General features: G+C 42.5%; 2 protein-coding genes across 2 annotated transcripts in view; one reads left to right on the top strand and one right to left on the bottom strand.

Annotated features, from left to right (window-relative positions):
• sesn1 (sestrin 1) overlaps positions 1-7,378 on the bottom strand; it is a 59,359-nt gene extending 51,981 nt beyond the window's left edge. Inside the window, exons 1-2 of the mRNA XM_080831910.1 lie at positions 7,329-7,378; positions 6,071-6,372 (exon numbers count right to left, since the gene is read on the bottom strand). Of these exons, the coding sequence (XP_080688036.1) occupies positions 6,071-6,334 (264 nt within the window). The 5' untranslated portion in view covers positions 6,335-6,372; positions 7,329-7,378. The remainder of the gene's footprint in view (positions 1-6,070; positions 6,373-7,328) is intronic.
• A 2,042-nt stretch (positions 7,379-9,420) lies between these two features.
• Positions 9,421-23,451, top strand: selenoi (selenoprotein I). Its single transcript, XM_080833714.1, has 10 exons — positions 9,421-9,565; positions 14,622-14,690; positions 15,486-15,594; positions 16,280-16,354; positions 17,079-17,341; positions 19,688-19,796; positions 19,910-19,958; positions 20,133-20,313; positions 22,229-22,411; positions 22,678-23,451. The coding sequence occupies exons 1-10, from the start codon at positions 9,509-9,511 to the stop codon at positions 22,783-22,785; spliced, it is 1,203 nt and encodes a 400-aa protein (XP_080689840.1). The 5' UTR covers positions 9,421-9,508; the 3' UTR covers positions 22,786-23,451.
• The last annotated feature ends 1,491 nt before the right edge of the window (positions 23,452-24,942 follow it).

Genomic DNA, 24,942 nt, shown 5'->3' with positions numbered 1-24,942 from the left:
GGACTGTGGGAAGTATTAAGGTTTATCCATCCAGGTTTTAAAAATGGAGAGGGGGAGAGGGAGAGAGAGAGAGAGAGAGAGAGAGAGAGAGTGGGAGAGAGAGAGGGCCCCTTTCACACACAAAATCCGTTGATCTGTCAGATAAAACCAACCAGTAATAAAAACGAACTGCCACAAGTTCTATGTGTCATACTTCAACCATGAAACATCTTGTTACGGAACAGTAAGCGTGAACCTCAGCGAGATGAGACTGAGGCACTGCCAGAAAGATTTCTATCAGAGTGACTAAAACATTTCAAACTAATTCATGCCACTTTAAGTCAGAGTTAGGGTCTCATGGCAGTTAACCTAGCTATCCTAGCCCTCTAAATCTAGCGTAGCCTAAATTATGCAATATTGTCCCGATTCTTTACATTTTCACAATACAGCAAGCATAGCTGTTAAGTTAGACCCAACCACTTGCGGGTGATGTTTAATGGTTTCACATAGACATTTACGAAAAATAATGGGACAAGGGCTTACTCTGATATCAACGTAGTGAATGAAGGGAGTAGAAACCTCCCCCTTGCCCTTCACAAAGAGGGGAATCTTCATGCTTGCATTCCCACTGAAGGCGATTATCATTAATGTTACTAGGTTGCCAGGGGATAGATTAAAGATGGAGAGAGGCATCAAGCTCAAATAATCTGTCTGCCAGTATTTCTTATTTCTTTGTATTTGTGTGTGTGTGTGTGTGTGTGTGTGTGTGTGTGTGTGTGTGTGTGTGTGTGTGTGTGTGTGTGTGTGTGTGTGTGTGTGTGCGCACACTTCATCTCCCATCTCATGAGAAGCATGGTTTGTCACATGGTGTAGATAAAGGTCTGGATAAACAGCGAAGTCTCTCCAACGGTCATTCCCATGCACACACACACACACACACACACACACACACACACACACACACAAATTCAGATAAATATGAAATATGGGTGCTCTGTGTGCAGTAAGTCACCTTACAAAATTGAGTTGATACATTCTGCCTTGGGCATTACCCTGGTAAAGTAACTTAATTTAAGCTACACAGTGTAATTTTTTTTCTCTCCAGGTCACACAGAAAGAGAGAGACAGGGAGAAAGGGAAAGAGTGAGTGTGTGTGTGTGAGTGTGTGAGTGTGTGAGTGTGTGTGTGTGTGTGTGTGTGCGTGTGTGTAATTTCTTTATGTGCGAACTAGCATATGTATAATTTCTATTCAGCGGTTAGCCTTTTCAAAGTGCGTTTGTGTGTAAATATGCTACTACTACTGCTCCATGCCGTCCATCTGCTTGCATGAACATGCTTGCATGTGCATTGGTGTGAGCATGTGTGTGTGTGCCGCTGGTTACTGTGCCAAAGGTTATTTCCATTTTTTTTCTCTTCAAATATAATCCTGGGCTGGGGGCTTATAATCCTGAGCTATGAGAGGCCAATGCTTTCTGCCATTCATCTCTCTCTCTCTCTCATCTCCCTCGCTCTCTTTTACCCTTCCCTTTCACTCCTCCACCCCTTATTCCTCTCTCCCTCTTTTATTTGCTGTTTCTCTCTCTCCGCCCCCCTATATAATGGTAGGGGAAACACTGCATAATGTACACACCTACGGAATATGTAAATTACAAACTGAAACTGCAAACGCAGATGCAAAGAATCCCTCCCTCTGTATGAACATTGCTCTAACCCAACCAAACACACACACACACACACACACACACACACACACAGGACTGTTACACACTTTAAAAATAATTTGCTCCAGTACTAGCTTCAGTACTAGCGAGTGCTCTAAAATGCATTAGAGGCTTCTGACTGTTCTGCAACTCTCAGACGTTATGAGGCCTGGGAGACCAGGGGGAGATTCTAGGAAACATCCAGAGCTTACACACAACACATAAAACACACACACACACACACACACACACGAACACACACACACACAACACTCCGCCCCTTTGCACCTCCCCTTCTCTCTAAACAAAGAGTTTCCAGTGGACATTCTCCAGAAAATAAAATGTGGGAGTTCGGAGAAACAACAAACACACAGAAAGACACACACACACACACTGACACACACACACACACACACACCACACACACACACACACACACACATCCACACACACATCCACACACACACACACACACACACACACACACACACACACACACACACAAACACATCCACACACACACACACTTGACACACACACACACACACACACACACACACACACACACACACACACACACACACACTTCCAAGCATTGGCCCAATGTCCAGCCTTTGCCTCGCCTCCCTGAGAGAAACAAGATGAACATTTCTATTCTCGGGACACTTCCAACCCAGACACACACACTCCTGGGGACACTTTCAAATTATGAGACTGTCATTAAGGATACCTGTTACACAGAGGACAGACATGCATGACATGCCAGAGATAAACTCAAGACATGTGAGATATCACACAAGATGTCCACTGTGCACACTGTGACATGTTCCATTGGATCGCCCAGTACTGGCAAACTCACACTCTCAATGAGCAAGTGAAACTTTGACCATAATACCATGATTAAGTTGAGGACTGATCACCAAAAAGTAATTTTCATGTTTTAATCAAACAGCATAAAGAATTGTACTAAATTACTGCACATTTACACTGCACCACACTTTTTCATCATTATCTATTCTCACTGGGTAGCAAACTCGAAGCAAAGGGTTGTGTTAGCACACACACTGAGATACTGTTCTCCATATCTTATATCCACACTACTATAAATGAATACTACTCAAATACTGCGCTATAAATAATGGAAAATCCTTACTGATTAACAAGCTTCCTGGGTCAAAGAGACCAGATTCCTAAAGCATGCCTAGGTCTCCATAATCCATAACCTAATAGAGTCTACAATTAACAAATGGTTATAGCAATGCACTGTGGCCCAGATGCTTTTGTATAAAATGTAGAAAGAGTAGAACGTTTTAGCAGAATCACAAACTGGGACAATGCTTAAAAAGCATGAAACACCTTTCTTTGCCTAAACCAACAGGGTAAGTTACGTACATTTGGATAACCAGGGTAAAACATGGGTCAGCCGGACTCTATCTGATCTGCGGAGATTAAGGTTGTACCAGAATGAGAGGAGTGCGCACCAAAGCCAGCTGGGAAATGTTTTGCCAAGGCAGGTGGGCAGCGTTATTAAAACTCCTTGTTACCTAACGCCACTTATTATCTTACAGCACAGCACAGCACAGGGCAGGGCAGGAGAGCTGCACAGCAAAGGTTAATGAGTTCACAGACAGAGATGGCCTCTCTCTCTCATCAAGAGTGTGAGACACGGGCAGCAATTAATTCTGGTTTTATCATTTAGAACTGGCCCCCTGACTTAGGCTCTATGCATGCACACACACACGCGCACACACACACACACACACACACACACACACACACACACACACACACACACACACACACACGCACACACTGACACAGTCATACACACACAAACACGTGCGTGCACACGCTAGGGTTGAACGATTAATTGCATTCGCGATTAAATCGCGATATGGTAAAACGCGATTTTCTAACCGCAACGTCCACGATTACAACGTGCTCTAAAAAAAGGATTTTGCACACAGTGTTTAAGGCAGCATAACGGATCAATTGCTAAAAGCTAACAAGATGCTAGTGGCTTAAACTAGCAAAAACTCTTTCAATGTGTTTACTTTGACACTATGGCAAACTAGTTAGTCAACAACTGTCCTAACACAGTCAAACATCAAGCAAATGCAACACAAGACAAAGCAAGACGGCAAATAAGCTACTTACTAGTTCGGCAGACAGTAAAAAACTGGCGGCTTCAGGCAAACCTACATAACGAGTAATTTGCCAATGGACCCTGGTATGGCAATGGCACGGAGGAGATTCCCCATATTAAAAGTCATTGTAGCACCCCAATTTTTTTAAAGCTGTTATTTTAAGGTAAAACTGTTTATCCTAACCCTAACCCTGAAGCACAATTACTATGAACACCATCTCAAAGTAGTTACATACATACTAATGAACACGCTTTAAACTGTGTCCCTCCTTGGGCAAGACCATAAATATATATACAGTATTTTTTTAAAGTGGGTTTCAATTAACTTGTTGACCAATTAACAGTTGGTTGATTGGTCGTAGCGAGTGTTAATGGTCTCTTTTAATGTAAGCAAACAGCGTGATAAGTTAGCTCATATCTCAGCACATCAGGCTTTTTTCCCAGGGTGGGGAAGGTATCTGACAGACCGCACTTGGATCACAAGACTCACGTTCTCCTCACTCAATTAGACTTTTCTTGTGTCCATTTATATGCTTCTACTTTACAGGAAATTTACAGTAAACGGTAACATTTTTATTCACACTTTTACATACATTCAACATTTAGTAGCACTTTTGCACACTCATCATGTCACTGCACACACACACACACACACACACAAACACACACACACAAACACACACACACACACACACACACAAACACACACACAATGCAGAACCCTGGTTTGTTTGCCAATACGGCAGAATCCGTTGACCTGTAGTGAGGTTCCAGGTCAGGGGTTGAGGGTCAGCCTCTGAATGGGCTGTGTCCAGGGTAGGACTAAGCAAACAGTGAAGCACATCTTGTTATCCCTTCACCCACCTCTATAAGCACTGTGAGCTCTCTTTCTCTCTCACATACACACACACACACACACACACACAAACACACACACACACACACACACAAACAAATGATTGCAGTTTTGTTGTAAACTGATTCACACAGACTGCTGCTGTTCACCCTCTAGCCCAGGTCTCAGGTCAAACAGGAGAGGCCTATTAGAAGACTGAGCATTTCTGTCGTTTGTTTCGCCCATGCCCAGGGACGGTTAATTTTTGCATGTACTCACAAACTAGGCTAGTGGTCTGTCTGAGACCACCACACATGGACAGAAACACATAAATCCACACACACACACACACACACACACACACACACACACACACACACACACACACACACACACACACACACACACACACACAGACACACAGACACACACACACACACAGACACACACACACACACACACACACACACAGACACAGACACAAGTACACAAACAGTGCACAGAACCAGTGGCGCAGACCACTGTACCGTGTTTCCAAAAGTCGACCTTTGGCAAGATTTCAACAATTAGGGCTTAACATCAGTCAGTCAGTCAGTAAATCAGACAGTGGGCTCCAGCCTGCCCCAAAGCTGATCTCCCCCATGTCTGTCTTTGTCTCGTTTCCCTGGCCCGGCTGCCTTCTGACTAATCCCCCTAAACAGCCTTTATGAGTTAGAGGCCTGATGTGTTTACATGGAAACAAGAGGGCAGGTTGGAAGTTTTTAAGTGATTTATGTGATTTGGTGTTCCTGCTGCTGAACGGGTACCGAAATGTGCTAAAAACACACAGATTATGTTTAAAAAACAAAAGAAGTATATATAGTATATCTGTACTATAATTTTTGATAAAGGTGTCTACTAAATGCAACATTGTCCATGAGACAAATACAGGCATCAGATGATGAACTTTAGTGTCACTGCTTGGGTTTGGGTTCATTGTGCATTGTGATGGTTATTGGGAAGAAATAGGGCAACGCAGCAAAGTCCTGACAAATGCTTGTGACTCAAAGGACTCACCGAACAACTCCTGCAAACAACCTATGGAGAAGGAAGTACACCCATAGCACTGACAGTTTGAAACCACACAAAGGTAAAATAGTTTAAATACCTCAGGCTCTGTTTCGTTTTCAGAAAGGTGTGATGGAATGTCACTGAATGCCTTCGCAATGACCAATATCAAAATCAATATTTGTGCTTCCAATCATACATATAATCCATACGGGCAGGAACAGACAGTCTACTTCACCTGCGACCTGCACTCAAGAGCTAAAGACGATCCCGAATGGTCAAAATAAAATGTGTCAGTGTAGTGAAAATTGGTGATGAAACAAAGATGACAAAATAATGGAATGAGACGCTAGACCGTCTTACCTGGACGCTCTGGAGTATCCCGAAGCACTTCTCCCTGACGTCTCCAAAGGGACAACGCTTGGAGAACATGAGGATGCGGGCCAGCATGTCGTTCAGGTCGGCTGCGTGGCTGGGACACGTAGCGGCGCCAGGAGACAGGGGTCCGATGCCCTCGGCGCGCCTCAGCACCTCTTGGCTGATGACTTCCATAGCTGCCTCTCGGGAACTCCGGTCACGACTGCACAGAGCGTCCCACCTCGCCAAAGGGTCTTGCACGTCCTCCATCGCTGATTCGAATTATTTTTGCCTGTTTCACGGTCCAGCTGAATAATAAAGTGCAGTAATGACAAGGCAATAAGGTATCGCGAACACTGCTCCTGGTGTATCATACAGACCGCTATTATTGATCTATACCGTGCGCCGTGTGTTTAATCTGAAACTTTACACATTGCTTGTGTTAGGACAGTCATCTATCTAGGTTGCGCTCCGCTGCAAAACCAACTCAGCTTATGTAGAGCAGGCTAAGCATCGGAATGTGTCATCATCCTAATAATTAAAAAGGGAGATGAACGCATGGTGTATGGTTAGTAACCTCCATCGATATAACATCACTAAATCAATAAATATTGTGTGCTTCTGGCATATTTTTGCTGAGCGACGTCCGAGAAGAGGACAAACAACTATCTTGAGACAGTGAGACAACGTTACCTAACGCTACTGGTAAACATCTTTGCTGAAGACGTTTTTCAGTCAGTCTAGTCAGTTTTTTCGGGCTCTAACCGCATTGCATTTGTCTTGCTGACTGAAGCTTCAAGGCTACTTTCAGTTTTATATCTCAAACTGACAGTCTTTGTAACGTTTTCTATGCGCCGATGGGATACCCATGGACGGTTCTAGAGGATAATCTACTGCTATTACATAGGAATTGAGTCTTGGCCAACTGCCTGTTTCGTGATCTGCTCACAAATACACGGGTCTATCCTCCTATGTAGCCGTTTAAGTAGACATAAAGATATGCTAAACTACTACGTATGACTTAATATTTTACTCTTACTCTGATTACTTTCTTTAATTGTAAATGGACAACCTCAACTAGACTGTAGCAGGTTACTGTTCTAGGACAAGACGTTAGCAATCCATTCAATCGGCTAAATTAAGTCTTAAGGCTTCTTCAAGGACTTTGTCAATCGATCAAGCTTCTCGGCAATCAAGAATCGTTTGCAAAAGTCACAAGCCCAACAAATAAATTAACTTAAGACTGTCATTAATATACACTTACATTATTTCATGTCGTTCTCTTTATGTTAGGACGTCTCGACTCTGCCGCTGGCTGGCTAGAGCTCTTCTCCAATAAACGGTAGCACGATTTGAGTTAACATTTGACGAACATCCAGATTGAGCCAATGACAAAGAGCTTCGTAGGTGGGCAATATGTCATTGACCAATCACCATCGAATGAGGGTGTCCTTGTCGCGACGTGCTAGGAAATGTGTTGATGAATTGACAACTACCTCTTCATGGATGTCAAATTGAACTACATTTCCTCTTTTGAAGCCAAATGGACACTTGGATTAAACTTGCACAGAATTAGAAATAATTTTGCGGGATCATAACATTAGGAATTCTGGAGCAAATAATAATAATAATTCTAATAATAATAGATTTTATTTAATGGCGCCTTTCATGGCACACAATGTCACCTTGCATCACTGAAGATCAATAAAATATAGGATAAGCAATAAAGCACCCAGTAAAACATCAAGACAAACAGTAAGACATGCCATATGCAACAGAGCACAATTCTGACTCAAAATCAGTGTGCCAGTATAAAATAGGATGAAGTTGATGCAGTTAAAGTGAGTTAGCTAAGAGCAGCTTTGGATTCTGTGATGGGCAACTTTAAGAAGCATTCAATATGTTTGGGGAACAAGAGTTATTAATGTTCTTGGGTATATGCTTGTTGTGTGATGATAGGTCGCATTGTGCAGACCTTTAAAGAGGAACTGCAACCTTAAACATGGTTTTCTTTAGCTGTAAGCTGAATGATATGACTGTACTTTGATGAAACACATAAATGCTGGTGTTAATATTGGCAAAAGTTGCATTTTTATAAAAAATAAAATAAAAACATCTGCATTTGTAATGGCTCAACAGGCCATCATCCTGAACCTTGTGAGGCTGTTGTTGATCTGGAAAGAACCATTTTGGAATTATGTACATCATGATATACACACATTCAAATAGAGTAAACGCTCAGCCACTCCCCGCCCCCCATCCTAGCTCCTTGCCCACCTTTTAGCCTTTATCTTAAATTATGCAGTGGGTGGAGACTCAGAGCCAGGGGGTGAACTTACACTTTAAGTGCAAAGTAGTGATGCACAACATATTTATTGAAGAGGTGTTTTTTGTAGCTTAGTCTACCTGTTTTGTGATCCAGGCTATCATTCAGATGGCTGAATTGTGTTCTATCAGGCTGTTGGATTTCATAACCTGACCACCTCCCCCAGTTCTACAGATATTCATTATAATAAGATGACCTGCAATGAGCAATTCTTACCAATAGAGATCAGTATTACATAAAAATATTGAATATTTTTTTATGTTGATTTTACACAGTGGATGGCATGTTGAGCCACTTTTAATAGCCATAAAATGCTAATTTTCTATTAAAATGGTAATTTTGTCCATATAAACATTAGCATATGTGTTTAATCACAGTGCAATCATGTTGTTTAGTTTGCAGCTCAAAACACAAGGATAAATGTGAGGCCTTGCCCGCCTAAACTTCGTCCAAAACTACCATTAAAAAAAATATTAGATCCAAATCTTCCTAAAGCACTGGGCCAATGGAAAAGCACAACTGATTTATACACAACAAATCTATTTTATTTTTCAGAAGAAGATTAAAGTGCTTGTCAGGCGTATAGGCTTCTGTGCATTATGTTGTAGCACAGCCTAGTAAAATAAATGTAAGTTGATGTTTTATGTTTTATTGGTTGTTTGTTTGTGATGATGACACAAGGTATATTTTGTTCTTAGGAGTGCTTTGGGTAGCCTATTAGGCTATTGTGATGTTGTTAAAGCTTATATAAATCTCAGATTTAAATTTTCCAACAAATCTTCACGTCTTAATTTCGCATACATTTCATGTTTAGGACGTGTTAATTGATGATACCTGAACAAGGTCTGCGAATGTAACCTAGTCTGAGCATGTAATAGACTTTTATCTTGATTACACTACATATTTCCCAGAATGCCATGAAAACGGAACTGTAGCGATGACACCAATACACTCCCAGGCTTGCAAAAAGAGCAACACCCAGGTGGCGTGAGCTATCAGCTATTTTCTCCGAGAGACTGTATGGTTGGATAGTTCACCCTCAAGCACTGCGGACATCCTGAGTCGTGATCTAAAGGGTGAATTTATCTGGTTGCTATTGGAGTGGTGGACCTGCCATCATGGCCCTTTACGAATATGTCACTCAAGAGCAACTCTCAGGTTTTGATAAGTACAAGGTAAGGATGGCGTGATGTTTGTCTAATGTGATTTCGTGTTATGTCTCATATAACGTTAGAGATTTAACTGCCTATCCAGCTAATGTTAGCTGTAGCTACTCCTGACTTGAACTATCCATTTCCCTGTATGAGAATAAGCACATATTAGCAATAGTAGCCAGCTAGGCTAACGTTACCTAAACTATCTAACTGACCGGCATTGTTACAAGATACATTTTGACCAGCATGGAATACTATGGATTTAGTCATCTATGTCTAGATTCAGTTACATTCATGTTCGGTTTCAAAGTACATTTGTCGCACATCATTTTAGCAAGTCAACGCTAACAGTGCTTTGACTGTTGCTAGCTAGTTGTCCATGACCGGTAACGTGGTCTACGCCTATGTCTAAGCTATCGTTGACGTTTAGCATATGCCGGTCCTTTATCTCGCCTACTACAACCATATCAAAACTGTAGCGGGTAGCGTGGATAATGTGACGTGAATTTATGTGTAGAAGATTCCCATTATCTTCACATCGCTTAGCTCAAAGAGTGACGTTCACAAGGTGTATCTCATTTCGGGGAGATGATTGTCAAAAGGGGGTTTCTTAAATGGCAATGACACTCACACTGACTGTGGGCAGTTAACGTTAAGATATCACAGGGCATAAACACAGACGAAATGATAACCGTTAACTTACACACGCTAACATCAGACCCATCACACACACTCTTGCTGGACTCAAAAAGGGATGCACACCCTGACTGCTAACAGCTAAAAAACGCACACAATGCATGCTGGGACCGTACGCCACAATACTTATAACTAGTTATGTGTCTTGGTAACTGACTGATCTCTCCTCTATACTGTAAAAAAAAAAAAATGGTTGTTTTATCATATTTGCTGCCCTGTTGTCTGGGTTTCAAGCTGTAGTAACTGCTAAGATGAGCTAGCTAATGTTTCTTAGAGGTTTTGGGATGGACAATATCCCCAGATATATTTGACCTAAGGTCCAAAGCCCAAGATGTGTAACGTGGCTAACTAGTCTTCGTCATCACATGTTGTGCAAACTATTTGAGATAATTACGTACCCGATTCGCTCAGAGTTAATTTGTCACTGCTGTTTAATTCCTTCATTAACTCGCTACTTCGTCCTGCATTGATTCTAAAATATGTTAGCTGGATGCTTGGCAAACCTTTACTACATAATTAACCTGGATAAGTATTTTCGAAATATTATGTGTGAATGAACTGTTAACAATGATCTGTGAAGGTGACACGTTTGTGGTACAGACATAGTACTGGTAGCTACTATTGTAATGTATTCTAGTGTAATCTTAAAGTCATCATATCTTGCTGAGTACTGTGATTTCTACTTGCTGATTACTGTCAAAGTAACCATGTACTTCAACAGTGACATTCCGACCAGCTTCTTTGACTTTATTGGGCAAGCCTGGCCAACAAGTATACAGTATTCACTTAAAGGGCTTCCTTGGGTTTGGGGAACTTTGCCCCTTCGCCATAGTTTGGACTTTGCTAAGGTCGTTCTAGGCATAACTCCTGACATACCTTTGAAAATCAGTGATCCCATACTAGTGAAACTCCTCTACCTCCAGTGTTCAGTGAAAAATGACATGTCTAGAGGCTAGCATGAGCTAGTAGTGTGTTCCCATCAAGAAACACAGGGCGATAACTAAAAGCCGTAAAGTGGTCCCACCCTGTTTGTAGGGTCACTGTGCATAGCTTATATTGTGTGTTGACCAATCCCTGTTGGAAAGCAGAACATCCGACACCATGAATGCGACTTAGACAAACAAAGGACTGAATCCATTGTCGCTGATATAATTTCACTCATATGATTTCAGGGTCATGCAAGAGCCAAACAAAATAGATTGATTGTGCCTCCTTCATTTTAATTGCTCTTCAGCAAAGTTGAGGAGACACACACACACTCACACACACAGACAGAGAAAGGGAGGGATTTGTGCTTTGCATCTTATACTGAGGAAAGCTGGATGTGTGTATTATTAATGTGTATGCCAAGTGTGCCAACCATCAGGGCCAGTCACCTCACACACTCTTATGTAGTCAGCTTACACACACACACACACACACACACACACACACACTCGTGCGGGTGTCACTCCAGACACCATCACCTCTGACCTTTTATGTTGGTGTGAGTTTCAGCCAACTCAAGCAAAGTGATCCGCGGTGTCCTGCTTAATTTCTCCTCCACTCACACCCCCTCACTCGCCCTCTCCCTTATTCACTCACTCACACACTCCTTCACTCAACCAATCATGCGTATTAGGGGTAGGTCATAACTTTCAGAAGTTGGGGGGGGGGGGGGGTGTTGGGGTGGCGGTTAAAGGTCAAATAGTAGTCCAATTGTTCCCAGTGGATATTAAATAGTATTGTTGCTTGAAATGTCTATCCCTAATACTTGTGCACATTTGTGGTACACAGTTTGTTCCTCTTTCTCTCCCTAATATATACACTCTGCTGCGTCACTTTCCCTCCATTTATCAATTTGTTGTGCCTCCACATTCTTTACATTCTCTCACACACACGACCACACCCCCTACATCATTTGGCCTTAACTGCTCCCTCCCCCAGTTTTCCCACATTAATGTGTGCATATGGATTCCCTTCATATAATGGCATAGCAGCATCATGTTGGATGGAAATTAGTTCATTTCCTGGATGCGCTGTGGGGTTCTTTACTGTCTGTGGGGTGTTCACGGAACAGAAGAGCTATCATTTAGAACTGTCACACTTGCATGCACACGCATTCTTTCACTTTTCATTTCCCTCTCCTCTCAGTTTTATCTCTCTTTCTTGCTCTTTCTCTTTCTCACTCTCTCTCTCTCAATTTCAATCTCAAAGGCTTTGTTGTCATGTCAAGTCTTCTTGTATTGTCAGAGGTTGTGCAGAAATATACATAGATAGATTTATAAAATCACAATAAAGAAAAGCACTACTAATTAGTTGAGACTTGTATGAAAAGGCTCAACTCTCCTTCTCGCTTTTTCTTTTTCTTTCCCTTTCTCTCGCTCTTTGTCACCTGTTGTCCCTTTCTGTCTCTTGTCTTCTGTCCTTCTCTCTTTCTCTCTCTGCCTTGTTTTCTTTGCCTTATCTTCAACTAGAAATAGAAGCACAGATGTTGTGTGTGATCATCAGATGGTGTGATGCACAGCGGGGCTCCCAGTGTATTGTGTCCTAGCTTGGAATAGCTCGTCAGTGGAAGATGCTGAAATAGAGTTCAGCCAGTTCACCCACATGTTACTGCCTGTTTATGTGGGACATATTACTCAGTGTATTCCTCATTTAAATATGTGGGATAGGTCTTTTTTGTGTGTGTTTCTGTGTCTGTGTCGCTGTGTGTCTCTTTGTATGTGTCTCCATACCGTTACCGTGGCTCAAAAACCGTGATGTACACCGGCAAATGGGCCCACTGTACCATTGCAACCATAGTATGTATGAGAGACACTGAGAGGGAGCTTGTTTGTCAGGACACCTCCACGTGTGTGTGTATGGGATCGACAAAGAGCTTTTTGTTGGAGGGGGACGGAGAGAGAGATCTTTTTGTCAGGACACGTCCAGACCTGTGTGTGTGGAGGTGAGTCATGATCAGGACACCATCACCATATGACTCATAAGCAGCCCTCTGACACAGACCCTGACTTGCCTCTACCTGGACCTGCCCTGAGGAGCAGCTCAGAAAGCATGGCATTTGATGCACTCCTGTAATTCCATTAAGCCTCCTGCCTTACTCTGATTTAAACACAGGTAATACAATACTGGGGATCAGGTCAAAATCCTCCTCTCCCTATGCTTGCATGGTTGTTAAGAAGAAGAAATACATTTAAATTCCACTTTCATTCCAGTCAGTTTTGATTAATTGCTCATAAGTCACCGCTTCCCATTCTGCTGATTTCCTGAAATGGAGAGCCTAGTGGTCTATTTGCTGATTGATTACGTACGTGCAGCATTCATCACAGTAGAGTTTGAAATGATCCTCTGTTTTGGAGCATGCATTGCAGTGTTGTGTGGTGATGTAGCAAATTAACCCAGTAAGGGTCGGATGGGTCAGGATAATGGGCGGGTTCATGTTTGTCATTAGGGACTGATCAGAAACCATGTTGACTGGTGAGGTATGGGGTGGGGCACTTTAAAATTGCTCAATTTCCAGAATACATTAGGGCTGTATTTCTTTGTCAACTTTTGCTGTACTTGAAAACCTATACATACACACATACTCACATACTCACACACATACACAGTTCACTCTACTTAATCTGGAAGACTAAAATGACTCGCATCCTTATTGTGTACTACTGTGTTGTATTGTTACCAGGGGCATGGGCATTTCCCTGCAGGGGTGGGTCCTCTGGTGGTCTGAACACACCATTATCTGGGCTAAGCAGAAGGGCTCAGCACTGAATTATTGTCTGCAATGTGATTCTTTTTTTATTGGTAGTCTTGCACATGACTTGTAAAACGCAAATCGCAAATTTCGATGCATGTTGTGATCTTTTGCATTACATAGTGTGTACAGCCAGGGTTGTCATCCTAGCAGCTTATTGTTAAAAACAATGTTCAGTTCAAATAGGCTATCGTTAACTGGAAAATGAGAGGTTGTTTTTTTGGTGCCTAAAGCCATTCAGTGTCCTTTCCCTACAGAAGGCCCCTAAAACAACATTTAGGGAATATCACAGTATAACACGCATCCTTTAACAATTTCCAGACCCCTAAGGTCTGATCAGAATGGCAGGCAATTGCAGGAACATCTCAGTTAGACACGATGAAATAATTTAATTCGAAGAAATGCTGATGTTGACTCGATGAGTGTCTGAGAGATTGGGTTGCATACTGTAGGCAACCAGTTGGGCTTATTTATGCTGAATATAGGTTGTAAAATATTACCCAATGACATGTTTATGCTAAGAATAGGATGTGTATAATGGTTGTGTATAAACGTCTGGTCCTCTAGTCCAGCCTGTGTTATGTCACTTGTATCTATCTCACTTTCTTGTTCTATCTTTTTTTCTTCCGTCTGATCTGTCTTCAGTACAGTGCTGTGGACACCAACCCACTGTCAGTCTACGTCATGCACCCGTTCTGGAACTCTGTTGTCAAGGTGAGCACGACCCAGGCACGTCACTATGACATCACAAAGGTGTCCATGGCATTGCAGAACTCCTCACTTACACTGAATACAACTGAAGACAAGTGAATACAATCCAGGAACTTCCATTGCATTTTAAACTTTGGCGGAATTAATGTGTGAACGTTGTTCTGCTGCTTCTCTGCTTTGTGCATTTAAGAAATTTGAATTAACTGTATTGTTGACTGTTGTACGGCGACCTTGAGGATCTTGAAAGGCGCCTTATTAATAAAATGTATTATTATTATTATTACTGAAGTCCAAAATATAGAGTGCTTCAGTGTGTTAGTAGGGTCAGTAGTTTTTTGTTGATGTACTCTTCAAGTAAGCACAACATGGCTTGGCCATCTCCCTGACATGCCTATGAGTTACATAAGCAAGATCAGTCTTTGTGTCTGGCTGTCTCCAAATGACTTTGTCCACAGTCTTCCTGTCACCCACCCACCCATGCCATCTGCCTTTTACTCTAATTAAAATGCATAAATGCAACATTAATGAGTTTTCCAACAAGATCTGATTACTCGTGCTCCGTGTTTGACCACCTTCTCTCTCCCTTTTTCTGTCATTCTCTGTGTCTCTCTCATCCTTTCTATCTTTCTTTTTCTTTGTCACTCTTGCACTTACTTTTCTCTGTCTGTATGTCTCCCCCCCCCCCCACCTTTCTCTCTCTCTTTCTTTCTCTTTTTCTCTCTCTTTCTCTCTCTCTCTCTCTCTCTCTCTCTCTCTCTCTCTCCCCCCCCCCCTCCCCCATCTCTCTCTTTCGTTTAGATATTGCCGAGGTGGTTGGCCCCAAACCTCATCACGTTTACAGGGTTCATGTTCCTGGTGTTGAACTTCCTTATTTTGTCCTTCTACGACGTTGACTTCTACGCCTCAGGTGAGTGTGGTGACCTGTGGTGGGTTGGCTCTGAACACTCACACACGTACACATACACACACAGTGTGAATCACTCGTAATCTCTCCAGCTCTTGTTCTCTCTTCCTCTCTCTGGACACTCTGGTTGTCTTGGTGGTCTGTGGTATTCTCTCTCTTTCTCTCTCTGTATTTGGACAATTTGTGTTTGTGTGGTCACAAGGTTTATTTGTTATTTACAACCCAATGATTCATATGTAATACATGCTCTCTACCTCCTTCTTTCTCTCTCCTTCTCCTGCTCGCTTTCACTCTCTTTTGCTCACTCACTCTCTCTCTCACATTCCTTCTATCAACCTCACACCAGCTGACTACACACACACACACACATACTCACTTAAACACCCGTGCAGCACCAGGAGTTCTGTTATATCACTGCCCCTGCTGTCTCTGTACATGCTACAGACCTCATCTCTCTTGTGTTTTGTTTACAGAGTAAAGCTTGTGTGTGTGGTGTGTATTGTATAGTACAGTGTGTTGTATAAAGTTTCCCTCCTGTGATCTTTCTCAGATCAGGGACATGTGTGCGTGTGCGTGTGTGCGTGTGCGTGTGCGTGTGCGTGTGTGTGTGTGTGTGTGTGTGTGTGTGTGTGTGTGTGTTTTTGAATCCATTGCCAAACACACTCACACACTCACTTCTCTTTCACAGCACAAGGACATAGCCACGTGCCCAGCTGGGTTTGGGTGGCAGCAGGCCTCTTCAACTTCTTGGCGTACACATTGGGTGAGTGTGTGTGTGTGTGTGTGTGTGTGTGTGTGTGTGTGTGTGTGTGTGTGTGTGTGTGTGTGTGTGTGTGTGTTTGTGTGTGTGTTTCTGCACCAGGACTGAACTGTTTCAAAGTCTGACTGCTTGAAAGGGCAAATATTGACTCTGTATAGTTACATCATACAGCACAGCATAGGTTATACAAGCTTATGTTCAGGGGATTTGGCAAACGCTTTTGTCCAAAGTGACTTACAAAACATGATGGAAAAGTTATGATATTAACAACACTGTGCATAAAACTACAGAATGTGTATAACACTATGCATCCCTGTCAGTTTTGGAAGAAATTAGGTTGTTCTTTCTGTTAATCACAGGAACAGATACGCAGCTGCATATTGCCAGCCTAATTGCATCAGGGAAAAAACAGGACCTATAAACCTTGTTAGTCAGGGTTGTTGTGAACTGCTGGCTTTAGAGGAGCAGTCTGGACTCCTGATCTCATTTGTCCATTCGTCTGCTTGTTTGATTAAATTCACGCTTTGCAAAAGATGTTTAAAAAGCAACAAGCATGCTCGTTATCCAACTGGTCCACTCTTCCCACAGCACTTTGCATTACCACAAACCCCAGCAGTTCCTAAACTGTCACCCTCTCAAATAGTCATGCATTAATTAGTCTTTGTGTGTGTGTGTGTGTTTCTCTGCGTGTGTGTGTGTTTGTCTGCGTGTTTGTCTGTGTATTCAGATGGAGTGGATGGCAAACAGGCTCGCCGCACCAACTCCTCCACACCACTAGGGGAGCTGTTTGACCACGGACTGGACAGCTGGGCGTGTGTGTTCTTCGTGGCCACGGTGTACTCTGTGTTTGGGCGTGGGGACACGGGTGTGAGTGTGGTGACGCTCTACTACCTGCTGTGGGTGGTACTCTTCTCCTTCATCCTCTCGCACTGGGAGAAGTACAACACCGGCGTGCTCTTCCTTCCCTGGGGCTACGACATCTCGCAAGTGGTGAGCCAATCATGTGCCTCCATACTGCACCCAGTGTCTCTCTCAGCCAATGATAGTGCTTCATGTTGAGGAGTAGTGTTGTCTAAACTAGTGATTGGGAGTTATCCCTATGACCAGGGCTGTGGTCAGAAAGTCCGTCCAATCGCCTCTTCCTAACAACTTTTCCTTGACCTCAATGGAAAGCGTCATGAGGTCAAGGAAAGATGCGAAGGAAAATTCATAATGAATTAGGAAAAGACAAGCACAGTACTAAGAGGATCTGACCAAATTTCACTAGGCTACTAATTATGCAAAGGCATATTGACCTGGGCAGTGGTGGACAGTAGCGAAGTAAATGTAATTCGTTCCTGTACTTAAGTAACATATCTATGTATCTGTACTTTACTCAAGTATTTCTATTTGCTGAGACTTTATACTTTCACTCCACTACATTTCAAAGTGAAAAATCGTACTTTTTACTCCATTACATTTAGTAAAGCCTCTCGTTCCTTTTTCCCAAAGCAAATCAAATAATGAAAGGTCAGAGTGAGTTCACAATCACACCAATCAGGGATTAGCGCTATTTGCTCTGAAGTCCTTTCGGTTTTGTCAGTTTGGTTCGTTCGTTGAGAGTAAGCTACGTCGAATTCTCCTGCATTTTGAGGCTGTTTTATGCTCAAGCTTAGCCTACGTAACGCTAAATGATGGAAGAAACATACACAATCAACGGAGTTTCTGCTCAGGCTCACATTTAAAAATGCTTGCCTTTTATAAGGGCACAAGATGTCGCAAACTTTTATCATGCAGTTCTTGACAAACTCCCTCGGTAAAGGTATCACTACATACTTTACAGTCTTCGGTGCAGACCGGTATGCTCTGTAATTTTGTGCAACTTCTGCAAAAACTAGTTCCTGTAATGACATTTCTTTTCTTCACGTTTGATCTGAGGTCAAGTGTTTTGTTTTTGTACCTAGGATTGTGTAGGGAGTATCACTGCTAACACTAGTCTTCAGCACAAACTAGCATATCTAGGTCAAGTGTTGTTGTTTAAGTACCTAGGGTTGTGTAGGGAATATCACTGCTAACACTAGTCTCCATCACAAACTATTACAACACCACATTCTCTGATTTTGTGGAACCAGTTCCTGTAATGGTATGTATCATACTTTGAAACATAAATATGGAATTATGAGTTTAAGGGTAACACAGACGGACAGATGTGATATAGTAAAGGAGCTTATGTTTAACTTCACATTTTTGTATAATTAAATGTGCAACTAAGTTACAATTAAATAATTGTTCTTGTTTTGTTTTGTGCTTATACACTTTTAAATAGACAGTAGTATTTTCATCTTATATCAGTTGATTGACCCCAAGCTTTGATGTGAAAATGATAAAAGGCCATTAGAACCATAATTCATTAAGGTACTTTTACTTTTAATACTTAAGTATATTTGAAGGCAAATACTTTTATACTTCTACTTAAGTGGAAATTCAAAGTGCATACTTCTACTTTTACTGGAGTAATATTTTACACCAGGTATCTATACTTTCACTTAAGTACATAGTTAGTGTACTTCGTCCACCACTGGACCTGGGTCATGTTGATCTGTTGTTGATTGATTTGTTGTGGTTTCTGCAAGGAATTGTGGGGCAGTATTAACTCAGTTTCTTTGGTTTTCTTCTTTAAAAGCCTTCTCCAAAAAAAAAAAAAAAATTTATTGGCATTGCAATTTTGCCAAACAGTATTGCCAAAGCATTTGAGTTGGGTGAATACTCTGTATACACAAGATAGATTAGAAGGGAAAGGGAGAAGTGGAAACGATGAAATCAAATCAAAATAATAATCATCAAGGAAGTAGGATATTAACCACAACAAAAATGAACATATGTAAATGAATGTCCAGCAGAAAGAAGCCCCCTACCTGGCGGCTCCAGAAACTCCATAGTGTTACTTTAAATAGTTTCTCCTCAGGTCTTCATATTTTGTAGCCTACTGTTCCTTGATCGCAGTGAGGGCACAGTCTGTTTTCCTTGGGCAGGCATGTTTGTCTGTGCCTACCCACCTCTATGGCCAGGCTGTGTCCATTGAGTCTGTACTCTGTCAAAGTAGCTCTCAGATTTTTGTATGAGATTAGGGTCAAATTAGCGTGCTATAGTATAAATTCTGTGTATGGCCAAATAGAATTTATTATTTATTTAGCACTTAACTTTCTATTTTTGTTTGTGTTTTCCAATAGTTTATGTCATTTTGCTTTGTTTTTGCAGTTTGGTATATCCTTATCCTAGCTCTCCTTATTCCCTCTCTCTCTCTCTCTCTCTGTCTCTCTCTGTCTCTCTCTCTCTCTCTCTCTCTGTTTCTCTCAGACTATCTCTATAGTGTACATAATCACAGCAGTGGTTGGTGTGGAGACATGGTACATGCCCTTCATCATGAAAATCCATTACAGAGACCTCTTCACTGTCATGATCACAGGTGAGCCCTCGCTGGACATCAGCACACATGCCCTCCAACAACAACAACAAAGCCTGATTGGTTCAGTGTTGTCTAACCTTTTTCTGATTGGCTGCTTTTGTTTTGATTGCCAGGTTGCGCCTTGACGGTGACACTTCCCATGAGCCTCTTGAACGTTTTGAGGTAAGAGCCCTAATTGAGCATAGCAGGCATATTAGAGCTGCTACTGGCGACCACGTTAGCGTTCCCTCCTAGCCTTTGCCTGACTTAGCCTTAGTACAAGAACGGGTATTGTGCTGCTAATTTTGCACAACTTAACTAACTCTCTTTCTCTCTCTCTGTCTCTCTCTGTCTCAGGGGGTACCGCAGTAACACACTGAAGCACAGCTCGCTGTACGAGGCCCTGCTTCCCGTCCTCTCTCCGATGCTGCTCTTTATCCTCTCTACCCTCTGGGTGGCGCTGTCCCCCAACGACATCCTCCAGCAGCAACCCAGAGTCTTCTTTCTGATGGTTGGCACAGCCTTTGCCAACGTCACGGTGAGCAACACACACACTTACAAACATACACATAAAACACTTACATACATACATACATACATACATACATACATACATACAGCCGCGGAAAAAATTAAGAGACCACTTCAAAATTATCAGTTTCTCTGGTTTTACTATTTATTGGTATGTGTTAAAGTAAAATGTACATTTTAGTTTTATTTTATAACCTACTGGCAACATTCCTACCAAATTTCAAATAAAAATATTGTCATTTAGATCATTTATTTGCAGAAAAATGACAATTGGTCAAAATAGCAAAAAAGATGCAGTGTCTTCAGATCTCGAATAATGCAAAGAAAACAAGCTCATATTCATTTTTAGACTACACAATACTAATGCTTTAACTTAGGAAGAGTTCAGAAATCAACATTTGGTGGAATAACCTTGATTTAAAATCACAACTTTCATGTGTCTTGGCATGCTCTCCACCAGTCTTTCACATTGCCGTTGGGTGACTTTATGCTACTCCTGGCGCAAGAATTCAAGCAGCTCGGCTTCTTTTCATGGCTTGTGACCATCCATCTTCCTCTTGATCACATTTCAGAGTTTTTTTTATGGGATTCAGGTCTCGAAATTGGGCTGGCCATGACAGGGTCCTGATCTGGTGATACTCCATCCACACCTTTACTGGCCTGGCTGTGTGGCATGGAGCATTGCCCTGCTGGAAAAAACACTTCTCAGAGTTGGGGAACATTGTCAGAGCAAAAGGAAGCAAGTTTTTCTTCCGGGATAACGTTGTACTTTGCCTGGCTGAGGTTTGTAAAAGACCATAAGGATTGAACCAAAGCCGACTGGAGGGTCTCCTAGTTCGTCTTCTCTGATGAGTCCAATTTCACAGTAGGTGCAAGACTCTGTGGCTTGTAGGCCTCTCCAGGTCTCCGTCTAACCATCAGACGACCATGTGTTGGGCAAAGCTGAAAATTGGACTCATCAGAGAAGACCTGAACCTCAGCCAGGCAAAGTACAACGTTGTCCCGGAAGAAAAACTTGCCAGCATGGCCAGCCCAATTTCGAGACCTGAATCCCATAAAAAAAACTCTGAAATGTGATCAAGAGGAAGATGGATGGTCACAAGCCATGAAAAGAAGCCGAGCTGCTTGAATTCTTGTGCCAGGAGTAGCATAAAGTCACCCAACGGCAATGTGAAAGACTGGTGGAGAGCATGCCAAGACACATGAAAGTTGTGATTTTAAATCAAGGTTATTCCACCAAATATTGATTTCTGAACTCTTCCTAAGTTAAAGCATTAGTATTGTGTAGTCTAAAAATGAATATGAGCTTGTTTTCTTTGCATTATTCGAGATCTGAAGACACTGCATCTTTTTTGCTATTTTGACCAATTGTCATTTTTCTGCAAATAAATGATCTAAATGACAATATTTTTATTTGAAATTTGGTAGGAATGTTGCCAGTAGGTTATAGAATAAAACTAAAATGTACATTTTACTTTAACACATACCAATAAATAGTAAAACCAGAGAAACTGATAATTTTGAAGTGGTCTCTTAATTTTTTCCGCGGCTGTACATACATACATACATACACACACACACTTACATTCATACATACATACACACACACACACACACTTATTCATACACTTATATATACACAAACACTCATATACACACACACACACACACACACACACACACATACACACACATACTTACTTGAATACAGACTTACTTTAATTACTTTTTTAATGCAATGGTGTAAGCTTTGTTGATTGGCATTTTAACATGATATGTGTTTTAGTGGTGTATATCATGTAAGGAAGTTAAACAGCGGTCTAATTAAAGGGTGTTAAACCTCTCTCTTTCGCACTGTCACAATGTCTCTCTCTCTCTCTCTCTCTCTCCATGTCCCTCTTCTCCTTTCTCTCTCCCTCTAGTGTAAGCTAATAGTGTGTCAGATGAGCAGTACTCGCTGTCAGCCCCTCAGCTGGCTGCTGCTGCCCATGGCTGGCCTGGTGCTGCTGGTGATGTGTGGGATGATCACACACAGCGAGCCTCTGCTGCTCTATCTGTGGACGGCCACGGTCGTCCTTGCACATGTGCACTACGGGGTGTCTGTGGTCAGTGTCTCACACACACACATCCACACAAATGCTTGCATGCGCGCACACACACACACACACACACACACACACACACACACACTTTTTGCTACCACACCTACTTGCGCTACATCATGTTGGTGTGGTGAGCCCCAGGAAAGTGATGGGAAAATTAGCTTTTGTCAAACCTCCCTCTCTTTGTGTCTCTCTCTCTCTCACTCTCTCTCTCTCTCTCTCTCTCTATCTCTCTATCTCTCTATCTCTATCCCTTTATGTCTGTCCAGGTCCACCAGCTGAGTGACCACTTCAACATCTATGCATTCTCTCTGAAGAAGCCCAATTCTGACTGACAGGAGGAGGAGAAAATCGGCCTGACGGCTGCAGAGGTCTAAGCTATCCCAGCATCCTCCTCTGCTGCTCGCCGACACTTCACCCATCAACATGGAGACACGCGTTCCCCTGCCCTAACCAGAACTAAATTTAAATACAAACTAAACAGTTAAAAAAAAAAAAAAAAAAAAAGACACGAAAATAAATAGGAGTTTAACCTAACCAAACTCAGCCCCACACAGCCCAGGGACAGAGCTGCACCACAGGACCTATGTCTCGCCAGGACTGCGCTGCTATAAAGGACCCATGTGTCCCCAGCTCGGAGCTGCATCACAGGAACCCCTCACGACCCCAGCACGGAGCTGCACCACAGGACCTATTTATCACCAGGCCAGAACTGCACCGCTGGACCCATCTGTCCCTAGCACAGAGCTGCACCAGAAGACCCTCTTCATTCACAGCTTGGGCCTGCACCACAGGACCTGTTCCTCTGTTGATGGATCTCTGCTGGTGGATGTTAATCCTCTGTATGCCAGCTCCAGTCCAGTCCGGACTGGTCTGCTCCAGACAGGTCCGGTACCTCCACGGTTCCTCTGGCCACCAGGCTCTGAATACAGTCAAGCCCCAGAGGTGTGCTTGTTTCCTAAGGAAATGTGCTTCCAGCTGAGATAGTAGGAACCCAGGGTTTGTTCTGCTGCTGCTACTGCTGCTGCCACCATAAACCCCACTGTGTTAACGGTTAAATTACAAAAAACACACACACACACACACACACATATTCCCTGGCTCTCATTTTCAGATGCTCATTTGGGAGTTCTGTAAATCTCTCACACACACACACACACACACACACAAACCCCCACACTCAAACACACCAACATATCTGTATTTCAACAACTTGAATGTCTGGTACATTATTGCCTTGTGGGATGATGGAAGTTCTGTTTGGGGTACTTGTTCTAACCTTTAACCTCATGCTTGACCCACTGATGGCCCTGATGTCAGTGTACATACAGCAACTGAATGCTCTCTCACTCGCACACGCACACACACACACACACACACGCACACACACACACACACACAGCACTAATGATTTACATCTCATATGGTCAGTGGGATATTTACTGAATATCTACTCAGCAGACTTTGGGTTGGTAGTATATTATTTTTATATATGGGATGCTGGAGGAACCCAGGGAGTTATGTCTACATCTTGCAGCTTACAATGAAACTTTACCAAGCAAAGGTTTGAGAATTTCCCCCAACTTGAAGACTGTCCTCTTCATCTGAACTCATGCCAGTGTAACTGACTTAGGCTCTGACCAACCAATCAAGGACCATAACCAATAACCAGAGGTAACCCCCCCCCCCTCTCTCTCCCTCTCCCTCTCTGTGTTTAACATGGAATTATGGGTATTGACCTTTGACCTGACTACTGTACATGGGATTCTGGGCTTTTTTTTTTGTCTCATCCATTTGACAAAAGTATTTTCCTTTAACATCAGTGGTGATGTGTCAGCATGCCGGTTTTCTGTTCTCCCTCCCCCCTTCTGTTCCTCTTTTCTGCTTTTTCTTTCTTCTTTTTATGCGTCACTAGTGGGCTTTTATTGAGTTTATCTGCGCTTAAATGAAGAGTGCGCTTCAAACCCTGTCCAGGAGAGGGCGCACTCTGAGTCAGCAAGCCATAGCAGGCTTGCGCCGTTCCTTAAACGCGATAAAACCGCTAGTACCCCACGGAAGCGTCCCAAATGACTTGCACGTCCCCTGTAAAGGGCACCGCACACCAATGATGTGTAAAAGTCTACGTGTAGTGTGCATGACGGGGTGAGTGAGAGCTGTTTGGAACCTAGCCATTTTCTTTTCTCTAATGTTTTTTTGTTTTGTTTTGTTTTGTTTTTGCTCTTGCTTCTTTGGTTCTACCTGCTTGCTTTGTTTATTTTGTTTCATCTGTTGCTCTTGTTTTGTTTTGTTTGTTTGTTTGTTTGTTATTATAAATTATATTTGTTAGGTTTGTAGGTTTGTTTGTTTGGTTATAAAAAGGGTGTGTGTGTGTGTGTGTGTGTGTGTGTGTGTGTGTGTGTGTGTGTGTGTGTGGGTGTGTGGGTGTGTGGGTGGGTGTGGAAAGAGTGAGTGGTGTCAGTGGACAAGTGAACGCTTTCATGCAGGTTTCAGAGATCTGTGGTTCAGAACACAGATATGCAGACACACACACACAC

This window comes from Sprattus sprattus (genome assembly GCF_963457725.1).
Source record: "Sprattus sprattus genome assembly, chromosome: 2".
Taxonomy (NCBI): Eukaryota; Metazoa; Chordata; class Actinopteri; order Clupeiformes; family Clupeidae; genus Sprattus; species Sprattus sprattus.
This window is presented reverse-complemented; position numbering and strand designations above follow the sequence as displayed.